General features: G+C 41.4%; 3 protein-coding genes across 3 annotated transcripts; all 3 read right to left on the bottom strand.

Moving 5' to 3' along the window:
- Positions 1-1065: 1065 nt before the first annotated feature.
- Positions 1066-17311, bottom strand: K450DRAFT_227835 (uncharacterized protein). Its single transcript, XM_051586803.1, has 61 exons — positions 17181-17311; positions 16933-17114; positions 16741-16872; positions 16621-16667; positions 16341-16553; positions 16193-16279; positions 15895-16109; positions 15637-15821; positions 15315-15571; positions 14694-15247; positions 14152-14607; positions 13826-14081; positions 13331-13752; positions 13041-13263; positions 12751-12978; positions 11998-12684; positions 11668-11930; positions 11541-11588; positions 11323-11478; positions 11219-11250; positions 10930-11158; positions 10796-10872; positions 10529-10732; positions 10245-10467; positions 10009-10158; positions 9623-9939; positions 9532-9556; positions 9374-9462; positions 8987-9305; positions 8844-8930; positions 8660-8770; positions 8378-8593; positions 8239-8316; positions 7939-8174; positions 7746-7878; positions 7465-7658; positions 7110-7405; positions 6909-7032; positions 6504-6846; positions 6207-6447; positions 5964-6119; positions 5797-5894; positions 5613-5738; positions 5373-5550; positions 5163-5311; positions 4998-5095; positions 4829-4931; positions 4518-4769; positions 4204-4449; positions 4055-4141; positions 3735-3992; positions 3439-3654; positions 3054-3371; positions 2829-2996; positions 2649-2765; positions 2417-2576; positions 2114-2351; positions 1887-2053; positions 1715-1819; positions 1523-1654; positions 1066-1447 (listed from the first exon to the last, which is right to left on the bottom strand). The coding sequence occupies exons 3-61, from the start codon at positions 16857-16859 to the stop codon at positions 1233-1235; spliced, it is 11727 nt and encodes a 3908-aa protein (XP_051447588.1). The 5' UTR covers positions 16860-16872; positions 16933-17114; positions 17181-17311; the 3' UTR covers positions 1066-1232.
- A 93-nt stretch (positions 17312-17404) lies between these two features.
- K450DRAFT_227831 (uncharacterized protein) lies at positions 17405-18791 on the bottom strand. Its single transcript, XM_051586802.1, has 3 exons — positions 18532-18791; positions 18444-18459; positions 17405-18339 (listed from the first exon to the last, which is right to left on the bottom strand). The coding sequence occupies exons 1-3, from the start codon at positions 18717-18719 to the stop codon at positions 17584-17586; spliced, it is 960 nt and encodes a 319-aa protein (XP_051447587.1). The 5' UTR covers positions 18720-18791; the 3' UTR covers positions 17405-17583.
- A 1898-nt stretch (positions 18792-20689) lies between these two features.
- On the bottom strand, positions 20690-22593 carry K450DRAFT_227824 (uncharacterized protein). Its single transcript, XM_051586801.1, has 4 exons — positions 22227-22593; positions 21943-22138; positions 21068-21859; positions 20690-20989 (listed from the first exon to the last, which is right to left on the bottom strand). The coding sequence occupies exons 1-4, from the start codon at positions 22472-22474 to the stop codon at positions 20921-20923; spliced, it is 1305 nt and encodes a 434-aa protein (XP_051447586.1). The 5' UTR covers positions 22475-22593; the 3' UTR covers positions 20690-20920.
- Positions 22594-22722: the final 129 nt, after the last annotated feature.

The following is a 22722-nucleotide window of genomic DNA, read 5'->3' as shown; positions in this document are numbered from 1 at the left end:
TCTCCCCCAAGAATACTGTATCATTCTCTCATGAGTTTCTAGTCATCATGAGCAGGTGCTTTCATTGAATATTTTTGTTACACCATATTAAGGTATAACAGACTTGCTGGATTCAAGTATTTCAATTTTAACCAACTCAATTTTTCTTTTAGGACAAGGTGTTCCAATTTCCTAGCATAGCGTGCCTTACAATCTATGTTCCACCGAACTTTCTGCCGGTCAAATCGTACCCGAGCAGAATATCAAAATCAGCGACGGCCCCCCACCCGCTTCAACCTTTCGACGGTAACCTGAAACTGCACTCCTGACTTTTTCGCATTTCGGCAGCTATACAAGTGATTGAAAGAATGACACAGTTGACGAAGTAACGATGACAATCGGAAGAAATGATAATATCGTCTTCCTCACTTGGGCATGCTCATACATATGGTCATGACACAGACAAACGAGAAAATAATGTGTGACAAATATTGATTGGAAGCTATGCTGCATATATGGCTCTAATAAGCCAAGGTTCATCCAGTTCAGCCTTGACAGTCCGTTGGAGGCGACAATGGCGCTTCACTGCAAGTTGTACCTCAGGCTCCTAGGAAAATCGAGGGATTAGAGGGCAAGGTTTCGGACATTAAAATTTTCTCCCTGATGGTGAAGGCATGATCGTGCGTGATCACTCTCATATACCAGATCACCATACAGCAAAGCGAACGTGAATGACAGTCCAATGATTTTAAGTTGTATATGACTTTATATGAACGCTATTGAAAATTCTTCAAGTATGGTAAAAATCACTACTTTGGATAAATGGACATAACCCATTTATGCCACTTTATGGAGGTATCATCGGGTACCTTTCGTCATCACCGTGGCAAAATGTAGTCAAGTGCTTTCATGGCTCTCAATCTTTGCTCTCGATTTCAATTATAATAAATAATTACAAATAAAAAACAATTGATAGACCGTCCAGTAGACCGGACATACAACTTGGAAAATAGCTGTTGAACCACATAGCTACTGGCGTTTGAACAAGTGTGATTCAACATTAGACCAATTGACAGGTGGCGAAGTCAGGTATATCATCCTTTTTAACATTTGAAATTTTAAAAAAGTCATTTTGGGTGTATATTTACATATAAGAGAGTCAGGACATCATGAACCATGCTGTTGGTCCGATGAAAGGAAAGTACAATATGTATAGCTAGACTAACAGTGTCTCCTATATCCAAACACTGACGCTAAACAAATGACATCCATCCGACCCACATTCTGCCCAGTACATTGCTATCTGTCGCTAGATCCAATAAGCAGTTCACTTGATCACTGACGGTTGGACACATTTGAGGGATTTTCGCTCTATAGTTGTAGTTCTTATCACCCATCGCAACCTTCTTGATGGAAGAGATGTATGGTTTGGAGGAATGCCCTATCACCAATTCTTGAGCCACAATATCTACAAATAACAATCAGTAAGCAAGGTGTGTCATTTCTACATGTTGTTGTGTTTTCAATTTGGGCCAAGTCTTACATCCCGGATTTTCACCCCTGAGCTTTCTTGATGCAATTTCCAGCTTTTGTTGTGGATACCATGCGATTTGGTCAAAATCGGCACTTTCATCTGTAGAACCAGTGTTTGGGATAGTAACTGTTCCTTCTCGCTCTGCCAAGAACAGTTAGGGGATTGAAAAGTAGAGGAATACCACTGATGCTCACTACTTACTTTGCTCTTTTCCTCGCTTGATAGCTATCTTCTTCCAATCCATAAGTGGTTCCTTCACAAAAATGTCCATGACATTTAGTAACAGATCCTGACTGTTCCTTAGAACTATTGTAAAGAAGATGACATAAGTTGTAAGACTTTGGTCCTGATTTTTTTTTTTTATAGAACCTACCTTCCAAAACATTGATCATGGGCACACGCAATAAACCAGGAACTCCCAGTGGCTCCAAAAATCCGATCATTTGTCTGGTCAAACGGAAGGGAATCAACTCTGGTACAGGTAAAAGTTCTGTAGCGGATCCAAAGGCATGACCGAAATCGATGGATATCAATCGCCCGCTATGCTTCGATGTTAATGGATAGTCACGTATTAAGCTTAGTATTAAATCTATGCTTTACCTTTTTCTATCGATTAGAAAGTTCTCCAGATGGCGATCACCAATACCTAAAATGTATCCACCAACGTTAATTGCTGCAAGACTGTAAGCGAAATCTTGGCGGATGGCAAGGAATGCTTCAGGAGACGCTGCCAGTGAATAAATGCTATCGCGCAGTACATGGGACGGCAAAGTTGATGTGAACATGTCGAACTGCTTGACCACAGCGTCCCTCGGAGCCTGCAGCAAAGCCCGGTAGCCTGAACGATTAGATTTGAATATTAGACAGGCATCACTTTGTCTTTGAGCATCAATCAAAGCATACCCATTGTTTCTCCTTTGAAATTTGATACCCAGCTACGATACGCTTCTTGCAATCTAACCATTTGATTCTTTCGAGCAGGCTTTTCCTCTAGGCAGGCACGAATTGGCTTAGTGTTATCCAACCACTCTATGACGCCGATGGAGCCCGTCATCGGGATGACCTATGAAGGGAAGTCGATAGTGAGCCTCCATTCATCTTAGTACCTTATCATTCTGAAATTATCAAAAGCTACCTTGTATGTGGTAAGGAAAATACCCTGCCTCAAGCAGAAGGCGTTGCCGGAAATAATGTTATTCATGACTGAGAACAGTTGCTGGATACGCTGGTCTAATCGCAAATCCTCGCCACCCTAGCATGATCAATCTGTTAACATCAAATTTCAAGACTGTCTTCATAGTTAAACACCCCTCACCTTAACCAAGAACAAATACTCCTTCTCGTCGGTACCGTATATTCTTAAACGTTTAGGCTTCCTCAATGAGCTCATAACAAGCACTCTCTCATCAAAGTTAGATATTTTAGCATGCTGAGATGGATTTGGCTTGCGGTTACCGGTATATTGACCGGGTATCTCAATCTCCTAATGAACATATTCAGTATGGCATACGTTGTCAATTTAAAGTACATGTTCACTAACCTCTGCAAAGTTCGCATAGTGAAAGTTTGCCAACCATGGTGAATACGATTTCAGTAGTTCGGGAGCACCAGGGAGCTTTTGATTTTGTATATCACTTTGATAATATTTGATAAGCTTGCGGAATTCCTTTGAAGTCATACCAGTGAGCTTAGATCCATCCCTCCCACAGAAGGAGTACAATTGTGATGCATGTTTCAAAGCAAACGCCTTCGGAATCGGACCAAGTCTGTTATTCCTCAGGTCCAGTAGTAGCTGGTTCATGTCATTGAAAGCTCCAAGGATCCTACGGGTATCTCGACTTGGATTATCCATAAGGCTCTACAACAACATAGAAGCCAATGGTTAGCATAGCGATTTATCAGGTTATGAAGAAACCAAATCTTACCATAGCATAGTCAATAAAGTCTTTAACAATGTGTTCGGGGTTTGTCAGACGCCGAAGCTCTGTAACAAAATCATCCATAAGAGGTGACGACACCATGTTCCAAATGATCTTAACTTGTTCTGATTGTCTCTTTCCTTCTTGAGAGTCATCGAACTTATAATGTTCTTTGCTAATTGCCATGGGATAATAAAGAGCTTTCGGGTAAGACTTCGCGATCTGTGGGTGGCAGGTAATGAGAGTTTGTTTTTAAACTTTTGAAAACCTTGATCGTTAAGGTAAAATGATCAACAACTTACGGCTTTGACGAGTGGATTCACTGAAGGAGCTATGGCTTTGTCGAGGACAGCTACTAATTGAGGTAACCAAGGGAGTAATAGCCAAATTCCGCTGAACTCTTTTGAGCACCTTTTGAAATGTTCTCTTGTAGCTGGATATTCTTCAATGAGCTCCAAAAGTCTTGGAAAGATGTGCGTTGCATCTTTAACACCGAGATCCATTGCTTTGAAAACGCCGTCAATGACAGTATGAGCATAGCTCAAATGATCGAATGAAATCTATAAACTCGACGGTGTTGGTATTCATTGCAGCTAAAAGGTCACCAAGCCAACAAACTTACTGGCTTCAAGTTACTGTCTGCGGTACTCCTCAATATGCGATCGCAATACTTTGCTAACTGAAAGATACAATGTGAAGATTCATTTGGCTAATATGCTATAAGTATCAACTTGTATTTTGCTTCTTCAATAGCAATTTCGGTTGCCTTACCATATCAGAGACCGCTTTAACCGCCTGGTTCAAGTAATCATAGGCGCCATCACATAGAGTTTGAAGAGCTGCGTCAATCGATTGATTCTTGATATTCAGTTGTTGAATCCACTTTGAACTTTTTGAAACTTGCAAAAGCTTAGTCCCTTCGTTCGAATTCCTCATGAACATTATGGCAGACTCTAGGACTTGGGCTGCGATGAGATTGAAGTCCAATTTCTTTTTGGTGGATACATTGCTGGCAACCTTGTAATAATATAGGATTAATTTTCACCATCCATGCTTTGTGTAAAACCACATCCAATTTAACCTACGGTTGTACTGCAAACGTTGTTCATCATGCGATCTAAAAGTCCTGCCTTCTTTGCATCGTTGTTTGTTATTGAAAGCTTTCCCAGACTGATATTGAGCGCCGAGTTCAACTGCTCTGTATCATCAATCTGAAACTTTTTAGCTTTTCGAAGAGCATTAGTAGCGACAACAAAGTTACGCTGCCCGGAAGCTACGTCGGCCATTTTGATATGCATCGCCTTTTGGAGCTGTCTGGATCGCTGGTTCAATTCATCCTAAATGAAATAGGTTCAGTATTACCGGTATATCACGCACAATCATATACTTCAATTACCATATTATGCTCCTTGACAAGTGCGAGGTTGTCAAGGATGGAGCTTCTTGTGATCATCAAGTCGTCCCAAACATCCATCGTGTCTGCCTCAGGAGACGGGTAGCTAATGAAATGCTCCGTCAGTTGGTTGTAAATGAAGATAATACTATGCTTCACAAATGGACATTACCGGTGTTCCATCATCAACATCTGCTGCCAGATCCCAGCAGTGCTCCCATCTGGTGCTTTTTTATGCAGAGTACTGAGAAAGTCATCCATCTCTACTATCTACAATTCAAGTTCGCATCAGCCACTGTGTAATGGAAAGATACGTGCATGTCCTCCTTCAATATACCTTCTGAATGACTTGCAACCTCAGGTACTTGCTATTTGTTGCTAGTGGATTTAAGCGGGACATGGACGATATGAGGTGACGATACGATTGTCTCACGTAGTAACGAGCTCTATCCATGTCGTTTTTCTGGAAATGGAGAGCAGCTAGTTCTATATGCAAGTTTTAGTTGGAGATTAATGGCAATATAAAACAGTGAAGCACAACTAATACCTGGTGAATAGTTTGATATTAGATATTGTATTCTGTTTGGTGTATCCATAGCTTTGTGGAGTAACGTAGCTAGTGGATTTGGATTTGTTTCTGTCCATGGGTTGAATTCTTCATCCTGCTTTTGGATACCATCTGAGAGTTTACTAAAGCACTTCATAAAGAAGTCGAAGTAGTATCTCTATGGGCCGAAGAATTGATTAGACTTTGTGACGTGTTCACGCTTTTATGCACACAACATACCTGAGTTCCAGAGTCCCATAGCAGCTCAACATCATCTTCCACTTCAACTAAAACATTCAAAGCTAAATCATCCCATAAAGTCATCTTTTCAAGACACCTTAGACGCTCCTGTTCCCATATATTGCTCTGAACTTCATGTTAATCCAGTGCTCACTGTAACAAAACGTGATGCTGAGTAGCTTACCTCAGTGTAGCCGACCTCCTCATTTGATTGTTCGATCAAATCCAGAAGCATACCGGATGCTAGAAGATAATCACCCTCGCTTTCAGCATCGATGGCCACTATATAGATTTTCCGTTTAATATCTGAAGGGCTTCGAACATTGAAATTGGTGCAATAGAATTACTAACCTGTCGCGGTTTGTTTGGATGCGATGTTCTCCGAATACAAGGTTGCAAAAATTTCATGTTCATTGATAGAATTGTAAAGTGATGCAAGTTGAATCCATTGATCTTTGCTGTAAGGTTGAAGGGAAGCCTTCTTATCAGTTTTGGATCGCTTAGAATCTGTGCAATATATGAGTCAGAGGCAATAAAACATGGGGGCACGGCATACACCAACTTGCAAATGACAAGGCAAGGAGGAGAAAATACCTCTTTCAGGGCTAGTTTGAGTCTGAAGTTGCTTCTCTATCAACGTAATTCCCGTTTGCTCATTGAAACTTGCTTCAGAGACTGACTTTATCAACGTCGGACTCAACTCTGAGCCATCCATATCATAGAAGATTCTCAGGAAGCTGTTAATTGCGGGTGGATAGTGCAGGGTAGTCCGCTGAAGCATAGCATGCAGCTGCTGCAATATCTGCTGCCTTAAGCTTGCTGTTTCCTCTATCATCTGTACCACACTATTAATATGTGTTTCGTAGCTTATATCGAATGGTATCCACTTACCGATGGTGGTCGCTCGGCCGATGCATCAGCGATCGATATCACTAACATTCGATAGAGAATGCGAGCTATTTCAATATCCTTTTGGCCAAGGGACTGGAGTGGCAATATCAAATCTTGGTAGAGAATTTGGATATCAGGTAGGTCACCGACCCTGTACCGACGGTACAAATTGACCTTGTGTTCTCTCGCCTCATTCTGATACGTTTGGTATTGTGTCATACTCCTCTTCTTCGACGCTTCTCGATTCCGAAAGAATTTGCTTGCAGCATGATTTTGTTGCTTTATAAACCTTCTTCTGTTCCTCAACTTTCCATTAGCATCGTGTTGACTATATGCTTGTGATCTGTGTAGAGGTTATTTTACAATGCTAGGTAATTTGGAAAATCCGTGGTGCCAAAGATTTACCTGACTTCGTCAATGTCTCTTTGAGATTCACTCATGATAGTATCCAAAATCACAGATGCGCTGCTTCCAGCATACTCAAACAGCATAGACGACTGAGATGATACAATTTGTGAATTTCTGTAATCTACTTTGAGAGTTCATTGCATCTTCGTCAGTAAAACACAACAATAACCTATGGATCTATTTTTCAACATCGCTCACCGTCAGCCATGGTGGGGGTAAACTCTAAAGCCTCCTGCGTAGCTCGTAGAACAGGCGACAGTTCGTCTCCGCCGTAAAGGTTTTGATTTTCGAATGATGCCACAAATAATGGCGCCATGGATGAGTTTGCTCTCCAAGAGGTGTTGATTTGGGCGTAATTCTCGTCAAATTTGGCATTTGGCAATGGTTGTTCGAACATGGGTTTGTTGTAATCAAAGCTAGATTTTGCCGCATCCAGAATCATCCAGTTTGAATACTGCAGATATATTTCCTCAACATCTGGTTCGTACATATCGCTGTAAATCATGTAAGCAATCACATTATTATGACTTCTCCAGTGATAAACAGCCCTGACCTGAGAAGAAACTTGATAGTCTCAAAAATATCTGAACTTGGGTATTGAGAGCGCCAGAATGTTGCTGCACCAACCCGAATGGAATCAGAAGAATCGACCAATCCACGTAGAAGCCCAATCTTGATGTGTTGAAGGATGATAGGGTCATTCTTGGCAACCTGGTAAAAGTCTTGCAGGATGCGGTAATATATCTCCTGGTAAAATCGCCAATTTGGTTGTACATAGCAAATGTATAGAGCATTAGATGAGCGATTAGCCGTACAATGTTCAAGTCTACCTACCCTGCAGTTCGTGCTGGGATGGGCCACAAAAGTCTGGTTAAGGAGAGAAAGGATACTATCGATTCTTGACAATTCAATAGTCGGGGCGATTTTTTCAAGCATCTCTAGCATTGCTATTTGATTGAACTCATCCCTTTGGAGAAGGTGCGTTAGAGATGCATCTTGTATAAAGCATACCTAGTCATGATCTCACCTCTGTTGCAGCGTCTTCCACATGTTCTTGAACAGCAGGCTTTCAAATAATTGTTCAATTTCGTGGGCATTGCATGCAAGTACCCTCAATGCATAACCTCTCAGTTTTCCGTTCTGTCGTGGAAGGATGTCAAGCACCTTATTGCTGAATGGTTTGCAGATAACGCGATCATTGATTTGTAGCTTATAGAGACAAATGAGAAGCTTGCTTTCGTTAACTTGAGCAATCCTATTCAACTGTGACCAACAGCGTTTAAGATTAGTTGTCTCATTTTACAGGAAAGATATGAAGTTCACTCACCTTTTGAATCAATGTTTGTTCAAATTCCGTATTCAAACAATCCTTCTTGCGCATTAAAGCTAAAACCCAGCCTGCAACCTAATCTCCCTGTAAGTCAAGAGTAATGACCTTGCTTATATCAGGTAACAAATTATCAAACCTCGGCTGCAACAGCAAATAGTTCTTGCTCCTTAGCGTCCACGCGATGAACAATGCTTAAATAAAACTCGCTATCGGATGGCTCCATACTTGATGTTTCTGGCGCACGTGCTGTGGGAAGCATATCATGTGCAAGAGCAATACCACATAGCTGTAATCCAGTTACTTTTTCCTTTGTTGATAGCTCAGGGTTTCCAATTTTTTCGAAGATGACTCTCTGTAACGTTCGGAGGGTTATCAGCTGAAGTCATGAATAATGTAATTACCATATCAGTATGCTTACCGTTGGTACGATGATAAGTTCTTTCCATTGCTCAAAAAACAGCTTGACGATGTCCAAATTAGTTCGAAGTACTGTCCGGTTGTGATGATGAGCATGGCGCATTAAATATGTCTAGTAAAGGCATTATAAAATATTGGTTACTGCGGCAAAATTACAAGTGGATAGGTAAAGTGAAGAAGCTCACCATAAAACTGAATATCAACATTTTATCTTCTCTGCTTGATGTAAAAGGAACGCTTGGAATCCATGATACGATGATGTAACATAGATCCTAGGTACAATTTCAGTAAAGTTTCCTTTTTCACTGTCTACCTTCGCTGCACTTACCTGAACATGATAATTCATAGGTTCTCCGTATTCCCTTTCCTCCATGACCAAATTCATTAATGGTTTAATCCATTGCTTGGCATACTTCTCAAAAGCAACCGGCCAGTTCACAATTAGTTTGGAAATAAAAAGTCGAACATTCAACTCGTTACCCATGGATGTAAAACTCTTGTAAAGTTCTGACATCCAAAGAGGTAGCTTTTCAGATCCTGATTGTGGTGGTGGTGTAATTTCAATTTGCAGCTTGATGATCATCCTAAGTATCGTCGTCATACAGGCATGCTTATTGAAGAAGTCCAACTCTAAATCCAAAGCCGATCTGTAGAGTACCAGAAGATATAAGCAAGGAAACAAAGGATTGAGTGCAGACAAAAAACTTCTTCATACTCTTCATTGCTCACTGCCAAGGTCACTGTTGCTTGCTTTTGCTCCTCTTTACCTTCTTTATCATCAATCTTTTCGATCAATGGCATATCCTGGAATAGATGTCAGATATGCGGTTTAAGAAAACAATATGATAATATTGAAATGCAGCCTAAACTTACGCTGAGAGTAGCTGGTTGTGACAAGCTAATGCAACAGATTACCCTTAGTTAGAGCTTCCTCTACACATTTCTCAACGACTGAGAGACTCACCTGCTTCCCATGAGATACTGTGACGACAGATATCGGACGGATTGCTTTTTCTCGCCTCCCACCCAGGCTTTGGATTTCAAATCAATCAGCTTTGCCCGTATAGGCGGTCTGCTGAATTCAATCGGTAGCTGAACAGGAGTTGTGACATCAAGTAGGTTAGACCAGATACGCTCATCTTGCTTTTCCTTAAAGCAGAAACCTATAAAGAATTTCTCGCTTTTCTGTGTACAGACGATGGCGGCAGACATGGCATTATAAGCATATTGTTGACATTGAAGTACGCTTATCTTGAGCTCATTTTGGAAGGAACGAATCGGCTATCAAAAATATGAAAAGAAAAGTTAGCATTACAATATGACTTTGAAACTGCCTCATAAGATACTCGCCATCTGCCCTCTTAATTTATGACCGAATCGAATCAAGTCTATAGTCATCTGTCGACCTTCTCCAGCAGCATTTTGCGATTGTTCCCATTTGACAGATATAGAGCTCTTAGTAGTATGAACCTGTTCAGCTGGCAAGCGCTCATACAAGATGTACAAAGCGGTCAAGAATAATCGTACATGACTCGCTATAACAAAGGTTCCATCAGCACATTTTAAATTACTTCAAAAAAGGATATTTGCATGAGGTTGTAGCAGCATGTTTTTTCTTCAATAGCCGCCAAGGGGATATGAACTTGATGACTTGTAATTTCCGCTTTCAGAATATCCATGATCGTGGTAATATGGTTCTCATAGAAGGCAATGACATGTCCCTGTGGCACCTGTCTCAACATAGGACCCAGAATAGCTTTTACTGCATTTTTGCGGAATCGCAAATCTTTAGTTCCATCCAAAAAGTACCTTGATATTATTTGAGTCAATACTTAGAGTATATCCGCCCTATATAGAGATCTATACTTACTGGAAACAAACGGACGCTGACGTATTAAATTCAAGAGGGTCTAGTTTTGCACAATAGTTTGCAATGCCATCATACAACGCTGTGGAGTGTGAATGCTTGTCATCTTGAAATATGACTGTCAGGAGCAGCTCGAAAACCATGCGTGATTTTGATTCTACCATGGCTCGTATAAGAAGGTCCAGACAATCTATGTATTCTACATAGCTATAGCGCGTGTGTGAGAGAAGTGCGGCGGTCAACATACTGATGGCTTTAGGGTAGACTTACAGAACACTGGCTTTGTCAAGGTCACTGCTCAGCCGTGGAAAGTCGTTGGCGCACATGGATTTAAGCTTGGGTTCAATCTGTGGAACACCATAAGTATACTGGCCGTTGTCATCAACCACTCTATTAACACTTGCCTGAGATGAAAAAGAATCAAAATGTAAGAAGAGAGGAAGCGACGGAAAGGCCTCGTTCTTCATCCCCAGCGGAATCTTCGGCTCCAGAAAATATTGAAAGCATTTGAATATGATATCAAGATGGCCTGGTGTCTGAAGGTCCTTGGGTATGTAATCTTGCAATGAACTCAATTTGGTCAAAAGTCTGGCTAGCATCAAACGACTCTTGCTATCGGTCCATTGAAGTTGTCTAAAAATCACACTTAGCAACTTTGTCTGTCATACAGCTCAAACGTTCTTACAGGCTTACATTTTTTCCCAAAGTGGCCTCATGTTAATAAGCTACATTTTGAAAAAGCAGGTAGGCATTAAGATGATGCACTATGGTATCCGTTCTAATATATATCCTCTTACCTTCCGTGTAAAATCCCTCGTTTCGTTCCTGTTTTGCAAACTTTGACAATGATATGAAACCGTGCCAACTATTAACTCTTGTACTTGAGGCTCCTCGACATGGTCTATGAGTGTACTGGCTACATGTTCAAATTGTTTTGATAGGAATTGATAGATCTAAGTGGCTGTTAGGCATTTGTTGCATACACAATAGCCCATGTCGTTCAAGGTATACTTACCGGCTGCGAGTACTCAATATATACAGCAGACTTTTGGCTCATCCATTCCTATGTTATATATTGTAAGCTTGAAATTATATCTCCTATATTCAAATAATAGTTCACCACTCGACTCGATGGAACTTACAATAAGGTCATCCATAAGTTGAAGAGCCTCAGAGCTCATTAAGCAAACAGATAGTAGTTTAGTGGCGATCATTTTCTGATCCGGAGACTTGGTGCCAGATACAAGCTTGAACCGGTCATAAAGGCCCCTAAACATTGATCCAGGTGCGGAAAACGGAAACTTGGTCTCTGCCGTTCCGTTTTCAATGAGCTCATCCATCGCCTCATGTTCCTGAGCCATGACCAATCCCTGCAACAGGTCCTGTATACCAGGCACCGACGCATCTAAAAACATGGTATCTGTGAGTCAATGACCGTGATCCCAGAAACTATGGTTTACGACGTTTGTTACCTTTTTTCAATAGCATAGTGGTCAAAGGAGAATCTGCTGAAAATAAGACGCCTCCCAGCAATTGGAAGTATGCATTAAGCGATTCTGCAAATTCTTTTTCCTTTAACGCTTCCATCAGTCGTAAACCGATATTTTTACTATCCTTTGCCTTCTCTCGATAAAGTATATCCTCCATCTCGCTACTCCTTTGGAATATTGAACTTTGGAATATAAAGCCGTAAAGGAATTGCCCAAATATGCGCTGAAATGGCGCAGTCCACATTTCATCATCCGTGAAAGGTGGGAGACCACGCTTAGTAAGTTCCAAGAAAAAGTAAATTACAGCAGCGATAAATTCGCGTAAGATTCTTCCTTGCTTTCTTCTAAGCGTGCTGCCAGATAGGACAGACTCTTTTAGGGTATTGACAATGCTGGATCCACTGGCAGACACTACATCTTGGAGGGTACTGAACAGCTTGCATTTTGGGTGGTCTAAAAGTTGTTCAACAGTTGCCACATCTGCTTCAAGTAGCCATGTATACGTTGTGAGAATTCCTGTCAGGTTCTCACAGCATCCAAGCAGCTCAACCAACTCGTTTTCTTGCGAACTTAACAACTTTATATCTTCAAGTCTTGGTTCTTCCACCGTTTGTATAAGGTAGTCAGGATTCTTCTTTAGTTGCTGTTGTAACCAAGAGGAGGCAGATTCTAGAATGAGTTGTATGATCAGTATTTGATATGTCATTTGAAACCTGATTAAAGTAATTAACGTACTAGAGGTATACGGAACAAACTCTAAGAATATTTCCAGGTTCTTTTTTGCATACTTGATCTGCTTCTCAGTGATTTGCGTGAATGTAAAGTCGATGAAGGTCGCTAAATCCGCCTTCTCCAAGTTTGGAATGGGCCGTCGACGAGCTGTTTGCCGCAGGAATAAAGTATGCTTCTTATGAAGTATTCGTTGAAGATGATTGATAGCATGCAAAGCTTGCTGTTGAGTTCCTATAGAAACAAGTTAGCCTCCTGACCATAATCTTAATACCATATCCTTCCCATTTACGTACCCGCGCTCTCGTGGTCATCACTGGCAAGTTTGAGACTGAAAAGCATCCAATAGAGAATTTCGAGCGTGAATTGATCTACTAACGACTCTTCTTCTCGGAACAGTCGATATATTCGGTTGAATGTAAGGGCAGCACCAAGTCGCTTTGTAGGTTTTGGATTTGACGCGAGTGCATACACTCGTTTGAGCAAGGACTTCATATTAATTGGGTTTTCTTCCTGACGCTAGTTCAAAAATTCAGAAAGGAGTGCATACATAAACGAAGGTGACCATATTTTCGATCTACTTTACCTTCACATCCGTTTGCTTGATAGACCACATTACAAATTCATGCAAGCATTCCGCACTGTAGTCTTGCAGGGTTCCGTTAGCGTCACATACTCCATCTATGCAAGTATTTAGCAAAGCGATGGTTTCAGCGTTTTCATATTGTGCATTGTTTGTTAGCCAGTGGATCATTTGTGATAGCAATGGACGTATGATATCACGAATGGTCTGATCCGTGTTAATAGCCAAACGTAGGATGATTGGAAATATCTTGACATAAAGACGATGATACGGGGACTTGACAAGCTCTTTGCTACCACGGGCTTGAAAAGCACTGTTTCCTATCATGATCATAAGCGTTGCTTGTAGTAGTTCACATGCAGTAACTTTGGTAGCACGGTCTAATGAATTTTCCGCTAAGCTACATACACGAGGGAGAATTTCGTCTGTGTTGAAAACAACAGCATTAGTTAATAGTATCGCGCTGAGATGGTACGGCATTGTTTGATCCAACATTACCTAAAGGAAGATCAACTCTTGCTTCTGTAAACGGAATCCTGACTTTGACATGGCGCTCTGGATCCCAAGACAGAACTTCTATATGATGCTTGGCCACTCGAAGATGTGGATCACTTTGTTCAAGCTCATACGACTTCATATCTTTTACGTGGCGTTTCGGATCAAGGAGACTCTTGTTATAACCACCCAGTCGACCGAGGAATCGAAGGATGCGTATTTGCAAATCTGCTGCCGACTCTGGATCTTGAGCCAGCACCTAACGCAAGTGTGATCTCAATGTAAGCTATTTACACTCTGTATCAACTTTTTCTCACTAATTGGCTTACCCCAAGCAAGCCTTCGCTGATCTGGTGCCTCTTATTCTCTGCTTTTAATTTGACTTTCTTTGGTCTTTTGATTGGATTGAAGTCTGACGACACCTCTATCTCCATATCACTTTGTAAATCCGTAGCAAGGTAGTTGCTTAGAAATGGTACAACATGAGTGATTTCTTTGATGTACACGGCTCGACGTTGGTCATCATCTTGAAGCTGCGCATACTCCAATATGAAGCTCAGAGTGTCGACGGCCGTGGATGCGATGTCAGTTTGAGTAAGTCCGATTTCAAGGGATGTCTGTAATGGGCTCACAAAATAATGTACATCCAAGAGTTCCAAAGGTGCCAACAGTATTAGGTTTAATCCACTAATCAATAAATCATCCTGATACTGTTCAATACGAGCAAGCACATCGATGATATACTCCCTGTACAGCACTTTCTCTCTTTCCACCTCCGAACTTTCCTATAAGAAAATACAGACATTTAATCGGCCGATAGTATGCATCAACTTGACATACCATGAACAGTATCATCGAATGACCAGCCTACCTTCTTGAAGATTTCATATCTTTTGCAGACCGTAAGAGTACAAGACATTAGTTTGTAAAATCCGCTGACGATTGGCCATTTGTTGCTTAAATCAATTATACAAACACCAAATAGATAAACCCATCTTTCGTATAAGTCTGGTCGAATATTTGGAAAGAAGTATAAGGAGAAATCGACAAAGTTTTGGAAAAGCTCAAAGTCTTTGGCTACGAGAGGTTTCAGTGCTCGCACGTCACCCGTAGATGATGTCTGAGTGCGTTGAAAGGTTACTTTCGACGTATCGGCATCCTCAGATTGATCGTACTCGATTGTGCCAAGATCCAGTGTATTAAGAAATACGATATTTGTACTTATTAGTTCGTCGTATAGAATAGTGCTAATCGGCAAGTTGTCTGAATCCACATCCATCATATCTCCATTATCAGTTTCAGCTGGCTCCTGCAGTATCTGTTCCCATACATAGCGAAATTCGATCCAATCTTGTTGCCTTGCATCTAGAGTAGTGATTGCCGCTGTGCTGATACCTGATACGGTGCTTACTAATGCCGTAAAGACTGTTGTATTGTACGTTTTTAGTCCGAGTCATAAGCAGACGCAAATATCATTTCATCCATTCCTTACATGCTTCGTGGCAGAACTTGCGAAGAAGTTCCTCGCTAAGGGATCCAATAGTATACAACATTTCTTTTAGTGCCGCTACAACTAATCGGCGAGAATAGGGCCCAATTCTGGTGTAGTAAGTAAAAAAGAAGTCGGTGGCACTGAGTAGCTCAGCTTCGACAGCTGGATGAAGTGTCTTCATTGCCGCGACAATGCGAGCTAAGGTCTGAATGATGGGAGTCAGTTGATCCTTGCCCAGGGTTTCCGACTCGTTCGTTCTGCAAAAGTAAAAGATGGTGAGATGGCCGATGCGTATCTAACCTCATACTTCACAATCACTTACACAGAAAAGAGCCACGTAGATCGCTTTAAAACTAATTGCAGAAGCTGATCAAATTCATCTGAAGTCAAGTAAGTCGTGCAGCTTTGGGCTAGGTAGCCAATACCATATATAGCCACCGATATACTCTGATCGTTTTGCTCATTGTCGTCTTGATTCAAGCTACGTACAAAGGTTCGGAAGAGAAACTGTATATAGAGAGAGTAAGATTAAGAACAGTACCGACAGGCTATAGATAGAAAACCGGATGTCTTGACTTACCGCAAAGCATTTTTTCTCACTTGGACCTGCAGTTGACTTAGCCAAGGTGTCCGAAACAATATCGAGCAGTTTGTGCACAGCATGGATTCCCGCTTTTGACATGTCTCGGTTTCGATGGCTTGATAAACTCACTAAACGAGTATAGAAAAATGTACAGTCCTCAACCAAGTGCTCGTGAAATAAGGCAAAGTGGTTTGTGAGGAAATCCATGGTGGCTAGGGCAATTTTCCATGTCAGTGACGATGTAAGAGTAGCAGATAACCACTGTCTACCCTAGCAATCAATGAGCAATTCTTACCCAGTGGAGCGCTGTAGCGTGATAAATCCTCTGGCACCTCGAGTAATGATTTTATACATCGGTATAATGAATCAATATCGTTTGGATCTGATGAACAAATCATCAGGACATGTCTTTCACATAGATTCAATCTCACACGAACCCTTACTTTGTTGAATTATGTTGTAAAATTGAAATAAATAGTTGTCTAATCCTCTCACTGCTCCAGTTATCAAGTTTGTATCTGCGTTCTGCTCTTGGAATAATTGATGTGTCAAGGTAGTGATTGCCCAACGAAGGAAGGACTTGATGTTGCCATCATTGAGAACGCTCGGTTGATATCTAGCAATTCTGCCAAGCAAATGCAATATTTGACCCTTTACTACAATGTGCATCAGCATCTAAAAAATTTGGATGGATTGACGTTTCAAAATTCTGTCATTTCCTACCAGCTGGTTTGACTGTTGCGGAGCTCATAGTGAAGTCGGTTGAAAATCTACGTGAACGGAGAAAAATAGATTCGTTCCTTATCCAACTAATAAGATATACTCTCCAACTATGTAACTTACTTGGAGAAGATTTGTTGCAAGTCTAATTCGGTGACATCGACCTTATTAGCTGGATCAATTAGCGACAGAAGAGGCTCGAATGCAGCCGTTTTCACTCTCAATGATTTATCCTCCATCATTTGCAAGACACATCTCTAAGAACACAGTCAATGGTAGGCCGTTTTCAATGTTTAACCACAATGAGCACCGCACCTTTATATAACGAACATAGGGTTGCACAGATGCTTTGATACGTTCAACATATCTGGCAATGAATTCCAACAAGGCTACCTTGGCGGCACTGGCATTGGTATCGACGCGATTATAATCGATTGCCGTACACAAATACCGTATAACACCATATTCCTGATCAAATATGATGGCCGTTGCGAAATCTGCAAGTTGTTTTTGCATTCAATGTTGTCATCCATTGCTTTGGACCATTATGCCTGTCCACATACCTAGATCTTTCTCCGCAATGTCATCGAGTGCCAGTCCTGCTATTTCCACAGCGATGATCTTGCTATCATAGGAAAAGTCATTAATGTCCTTTAGCTGGCGTTCTAAAAGCGCTAAGTTGGACATGTGCCTGTAGTGAAACAAAAAGCAGTGGCATAAAAGTAAGTTCAAGCTCCCAAATTTCGGATCTGTTTCCCTGACAAATTTTAGTGGTACCAAATTGGCGGCGGTAAAGGCAAACGAACGACTTTATGGGTTTTCAAAAAATCTATCTACATTTTTTTTCCAAATGCATATCTTTTTATTCAAGCAAGCAAAAGCAGGAAAGAAAAGAAAAAAATAAGAATAGCATAGTTTCAGGAAGAATGCTGTTGAATGGAGTGTGCTACCGGGCGGGCGTCTTCCTTAACGTCCACGCTCACAGCTTTCATTAACAGAGATGTTGGAACGGATAGTTTCAATATTTGGAGTAGTGAAGTCGATATCCATCTTTCTGACTTCTCTCAAATGGAACTTGCCGAATCCTTGAAGTGCCTGATATTCATCTTCGGTGATTTCTACACCTTTTTGTGCTTCTGGACCATGTCTCGGAGGAGTAGGAGGAGATTGAGGCTCAGAGATGGGAGACGGAGATGCATCCATGGGTCGTTCGGGATGGATATTATCAATTGGGCTATGAAGGTCAGCCATTGACAATCGGCGAATGGAATTTCTCTTAAAATTTGTATTGATGGACAGCTCACGTTGGGGAGAAGGCTCCATGGGCTCAAGGTACGGTTGGTGATATGATGGATAGTGGAAGCTGATAGTATTGCTGTGTTGACCGAATTGTGGTTCGTTAGGATGATGTGAGGAATAAGGGGACGGCAAAACAGGATGGCCATAATTGGGAGGACCCGAAGGTTGCATGGCATATGATTGTGGCCAGGACATACGGTTTCTCGGACTTAGTGGTGCTGGGCGAATATCGATTGGCTTATATTGGTCAACTGGCATAGAAGCTCGTCGAAGCTGAGAAACTCGCTTTAATTCTGCGTTGACGGCCAGTGGCCGCTTGTTCGTTCTTGTTTTCTGATGTGAATGCGTTTGTGTATGTTGCATCATGTTATCAAAACGACTAAAAGTTCGATCGCATCCAGGAACGACGCAAGTGAAAGGTTTCTGTGAAAATTAATGGAAGGATAGGATTAATAAAAATGGTCAAATTGCAGATAGAGGTAGCGCAGTCGATAAAGGCTTGTGAGAAACTTTTAGAGATGACTGACCTCTCCAGTGTGTTTTCTATTGGGTTTATCAGCACAAGGGTATTAGTGTTTGCCCGTTCATGACGCAAAAGTTGCCACATCTTCTCACCTTTCGTGTCGTGCAAGATGTTCGCTTCGAGTAAAAACCATATTGCAGTCTCCATAGCCAGTACATTTAAAAAGTTTTGGGCCGGTTCGAGTAGACGATCTTCGACGACCTTTTTTGTTCGTTTTGGGTTCTGTGAATGGAACTTGCTTGAACTTCAAAGGCTTTTCGATCAATGAGTCGATATTCATCCTGAAAAGTTGGTTATGTGAGGTGATAGTATTTTGAAGAGCAAAAAAGAGGGAGAAACTTGGTTGTTCAGGATTGAACGGTGGTAGAAAAAAAAACTGCTTACGCCCTTGCTCGAAGTGTAATGACCCGAATCCCTGCCAATAGCGTTAGCGCATGAATTGAGTTGACGTCCTGAAACATCGTGGCCACTGCTTAATTGTCAGGAACTTTTTCAATCACAGGATGCCTTTTTCATTATGTGCATAAACCAAGCGGATGAGGTAATGCCCCTATAATCATTAAACGATGAACATGAAGTAAAAGAAGACTTTAGTTTATTTTAAATGATACTTTTCAATTCTCCAAAGCCTAATACCATCAAATCAAAGATATCTGTTTTGAAAGTTCCTGCAGGCAGACTAAACGTCCATAGAGGTCTCACAGTAAAACCAGTGGAACATTTGTAATGCGAAACCCGGTAGGGAAAAAAGGGGAGGGCAAAACTGAAGGGCTAGAATAATTTTGATGAGGTGGGATAATCAAGTAGCATAATTCTACATGTGGATCTCTCTCACTCCGTTGATGGTATGTAGAGCAGAGTTGAAGTCATGTTTCTAAGCATGAGCAGGTGACATCTTGATCTTTTGATGATGGCATTTAGCGACTTTGGGTAAAACTCTCATTTTGTATACATTTTGTAACACCAACAGCTGAGACACGTTGAAGCATGGTTTGCCATATGTGCTTGTATACATTCACAAAAGAACGATAGTGACCTCCATTGTTTATATAAACGCCAACGGTAGGCCAACATATATCAAGATGGCTCGTTTATGGATGCCAAGTACATACATATGGTCACAGAGGGCGGCGTCTCTTATGTATCGGGTTTTTCATTGCAAGAAAGCGAGAAAAGGTACTACAATGAAACTTTGATTCGATATTATCCACATATGACATTATTACTTGTGTAGAATTCACCTCATAGAACACAATAGATGGCTGGCAGGAAAAAATTCTTCGGCGACCACACAGTTGCTCAAATGATATGGTTTCATGTATAGAGTTTGCATGAACAATGGGTGTTTCTGCAAGAGAGAGGATAGTTCTCATGGATCAAGCTGGAACAAAGTGATATTCACGCTATTTAGTTCGAATTTTTGCGTAAAAGGCTAGTTATACTAGGATAGAAATATCTGGCGACTTTTGAGTGGTGGTTTTTATCGATGGATTCTGTATTCGAATATCCTAAGGTACCCGCTGAGGGATTCGAGTTACTGGCCTTTATTTTTGTTTTCTTCTCCTGCAATGTCCGCTGACTTTCTGAAATGACATTGGCAAATGTCTTCGGTGCATTAATGTGATCTGTCACCCTTGTCACTTGCTTGGTCCTGCAATTTCGATCGCAGCTAGAGGGTATAGCTTTCCGATTTGGGAGTCTCAAGCCATGAAACTAAAAAAGTAGCGAGTGGATAGACAGTGATAATCGCACGAATTTATTAAAGGGTCCAATGTGTTTGTCATACATGCTAAAGGGTTTCGGTGTCGATGCACATCATCCGATAGCGTACAAAATGGCATGTTTGTTGAGCTAGTTCGAAAGAGAAAACAAAAAATGTTTACCTGAGTTCAAATGATGTCAAAAGCAAGTCGGAATCTACTTATAATGGCAATCTGACCTCTTGGCATGGGACCTAATTGCAAAGCAAGAAATTTATTTTTCATTAAACAGATCGGCTATGGGCACATCGCAAGCAAACCGGCTCTCTAAATTATGTTTTTCTTGGAAAGCAAGGAATGCTTTTACAAAAGTGAAAAATTGTGACTCAGCTGTCAACGACCTGCTAAGAGGTGACTCCGCTAGAACTGAGACATCTGAAGGAGCTCGTTACCGGGCTCTACCCGACAAGGGAGAGAGAAAAAAAAAATAACAAGGAACGAATTGACTGAGCATGAATTGATCAAGTTGATTGGCAAAGGTCCGACATGGGTTTCAATTATCATTTCAATACATATGTTTTTATTTTATATTCTAATATTACAGCGCAGCCAAGTTGCGTTAACTGTCTAAAAGATATTCACACAAGATGGGGGGATTCTTTTTTGATATACATGAGCCAAGCAGGTAACCAAAGAGAGCCAAAAAAAATTTTTTTTTGCCCAAGTTGGCTAGCAACTGCTCTGGAGAGGAGGACTTGAGAATATTTATATAATGGCTCGCTTACTGACCGGCCTGGAAATCAGCGACTAAAGCCTTGACAGCATCGATGGTACCAAAGATCATACCAACCTAAAAATAAAGTAAAACATGCAAGGGTTATTTACTAGGTTAAGACAAGGTTAATTGTCAACAAAACCATCAACTTACCACACCAAGCAAAACAATTAAAGCGCACCAGGCAAGCTCATAAATAGGCTTGTTGCGCCATCCGGTCAGTCTGAGGTAACAAAGGACTGGAAGTAAGAAGACAAGGCCACAGTTTGTCAAAGCACCAATCAAAGACATAAAGTCTCCAAAGTATGGGATGTATACAGCTAGAATTACAACAATGACCATAATAAGAGTTCGGATAGCGGCACGAGCAGCCCATGCGCCGAATGGGCCAAACCGTTCCTCAGTACGTAACCATTCTTGGGTTTCCAAAGAAAAGGTGGTTGTATAAATTGGGACAGCAACGACAACATGAATAGTCATGACAATCATAGCCACCAACTTGCCAGTGCCTTCTGGAAGCGAAGCATAAATGGGAGATTGAGTGGCTATACCGTAAGCCCAGTAACCGGGAACGGCGGTCAAAAAGTAGAGAACAGAGCAGGTGCTAAGACCAGTGGCCACTGCGTAATTCCATTGCCAAGGTTTGGCCATAGCATGTTCAACGTGGGGATAAGTGTTGATACCACCATATGAGAAAGCAATGGTACTGAGAGCGGAAGGAAAACCAGTCCAAATGACAGCATCGTGAGCATACTTGACGGGATCAGGGTGAGCCTTGGCATCCATTGGAGCAACGATGGCGACAACAAAAACGGCGATAGCTGTGCAAAGTGCACCCAAAGCAGAAACAATGGTAATTTCCTTCATAGTTTTAAGGGTGACCATAGGGATGAGCAACACACATCCAAAAATGATAGTCCAAGTTGCGCTGGTAAGAGCGCCGTTCTATATCATTGGTTGCAACAAGATTAGAAAAATGGCCGGTTAATGGAACCTATGCAATATACCACATAGTGGCGTCAACTTACGGTATATTTGAGCATTTCATTCATGTTTTGACCTGCCAATACTAGATACAACGTGGGACAACCAAAGACATTAAGAATGTGGAGGATAGCGGTGACCCAATATCCAACCCAACCCAATGCATGGGTAGCGACTTGCTTATAGTCATGGAGACGTTGACCAGGCTTATAGTACAAGCAGCGAATCAACACAATTCCGCTGTGAAAAGAAATGGACAGTTTAGTTTCTGTGAGTTTGAATAAAACACCCTTATAGTAAAGATGGAGAGAAAGGTGGTTGAATTTACCCATATATAGCCATGCCCCAAGCAAGTCCGAGGATGAGCAATCCAAGCCAACCTCCAAGAGCAAGGGCTCTAGGGAGACCAAGCGTACCGGTACCGGCTACAACGCATACGACGTTAAAGTATGCGGTGAAAAAAGAACCCGTTCCCTTATGGCCGACATATTTGTCTTGTTCGAGATCAGAGGAAGCATCGCTAGGACAATGATCGATGGTGGTCTCTTCGACTTTGACGATATCTTGGTTGGCCATTCAATAAGCTGGGAAGGAAGCAGTACGTCGAAGCAAAGGGAAAGAGAAAGAAAAAAGTGAGATGCTTTCAAACCAGCTACCATCTCGTTGCTGACAGGTTTATATAGTTTTTTTTTTTTTGGTCGATAAAAAAATTTCTGGGTTCTATAGTTTGGCACTTAGAGAGCTTGACTTTTAATTGTTCAGTCATTTGAGTCTCCGCAAAATAGAGAGAATAATGAAATTTTTTCCCCTATGTTTGAAGAAAC

This window comes from Umbelopsis ramanniana, assembly GCF_025399195.1.
Source record: "Umbelopsis ramanniana AG unplaced genomic scaffold K450scaffold_9, whole genome shotgun sequence".
Lineage (NCBI taxonomy): Eukaryota > Fungi > Mucoromycota > Umbelopsidomycetes > Umbelopsidales > Umbelopsidaceae > Umbelopsis > Umbelopsis ramanniana.
This window is presented reverse-complemented; position numbering and strand designations above follow the sequence as displayed.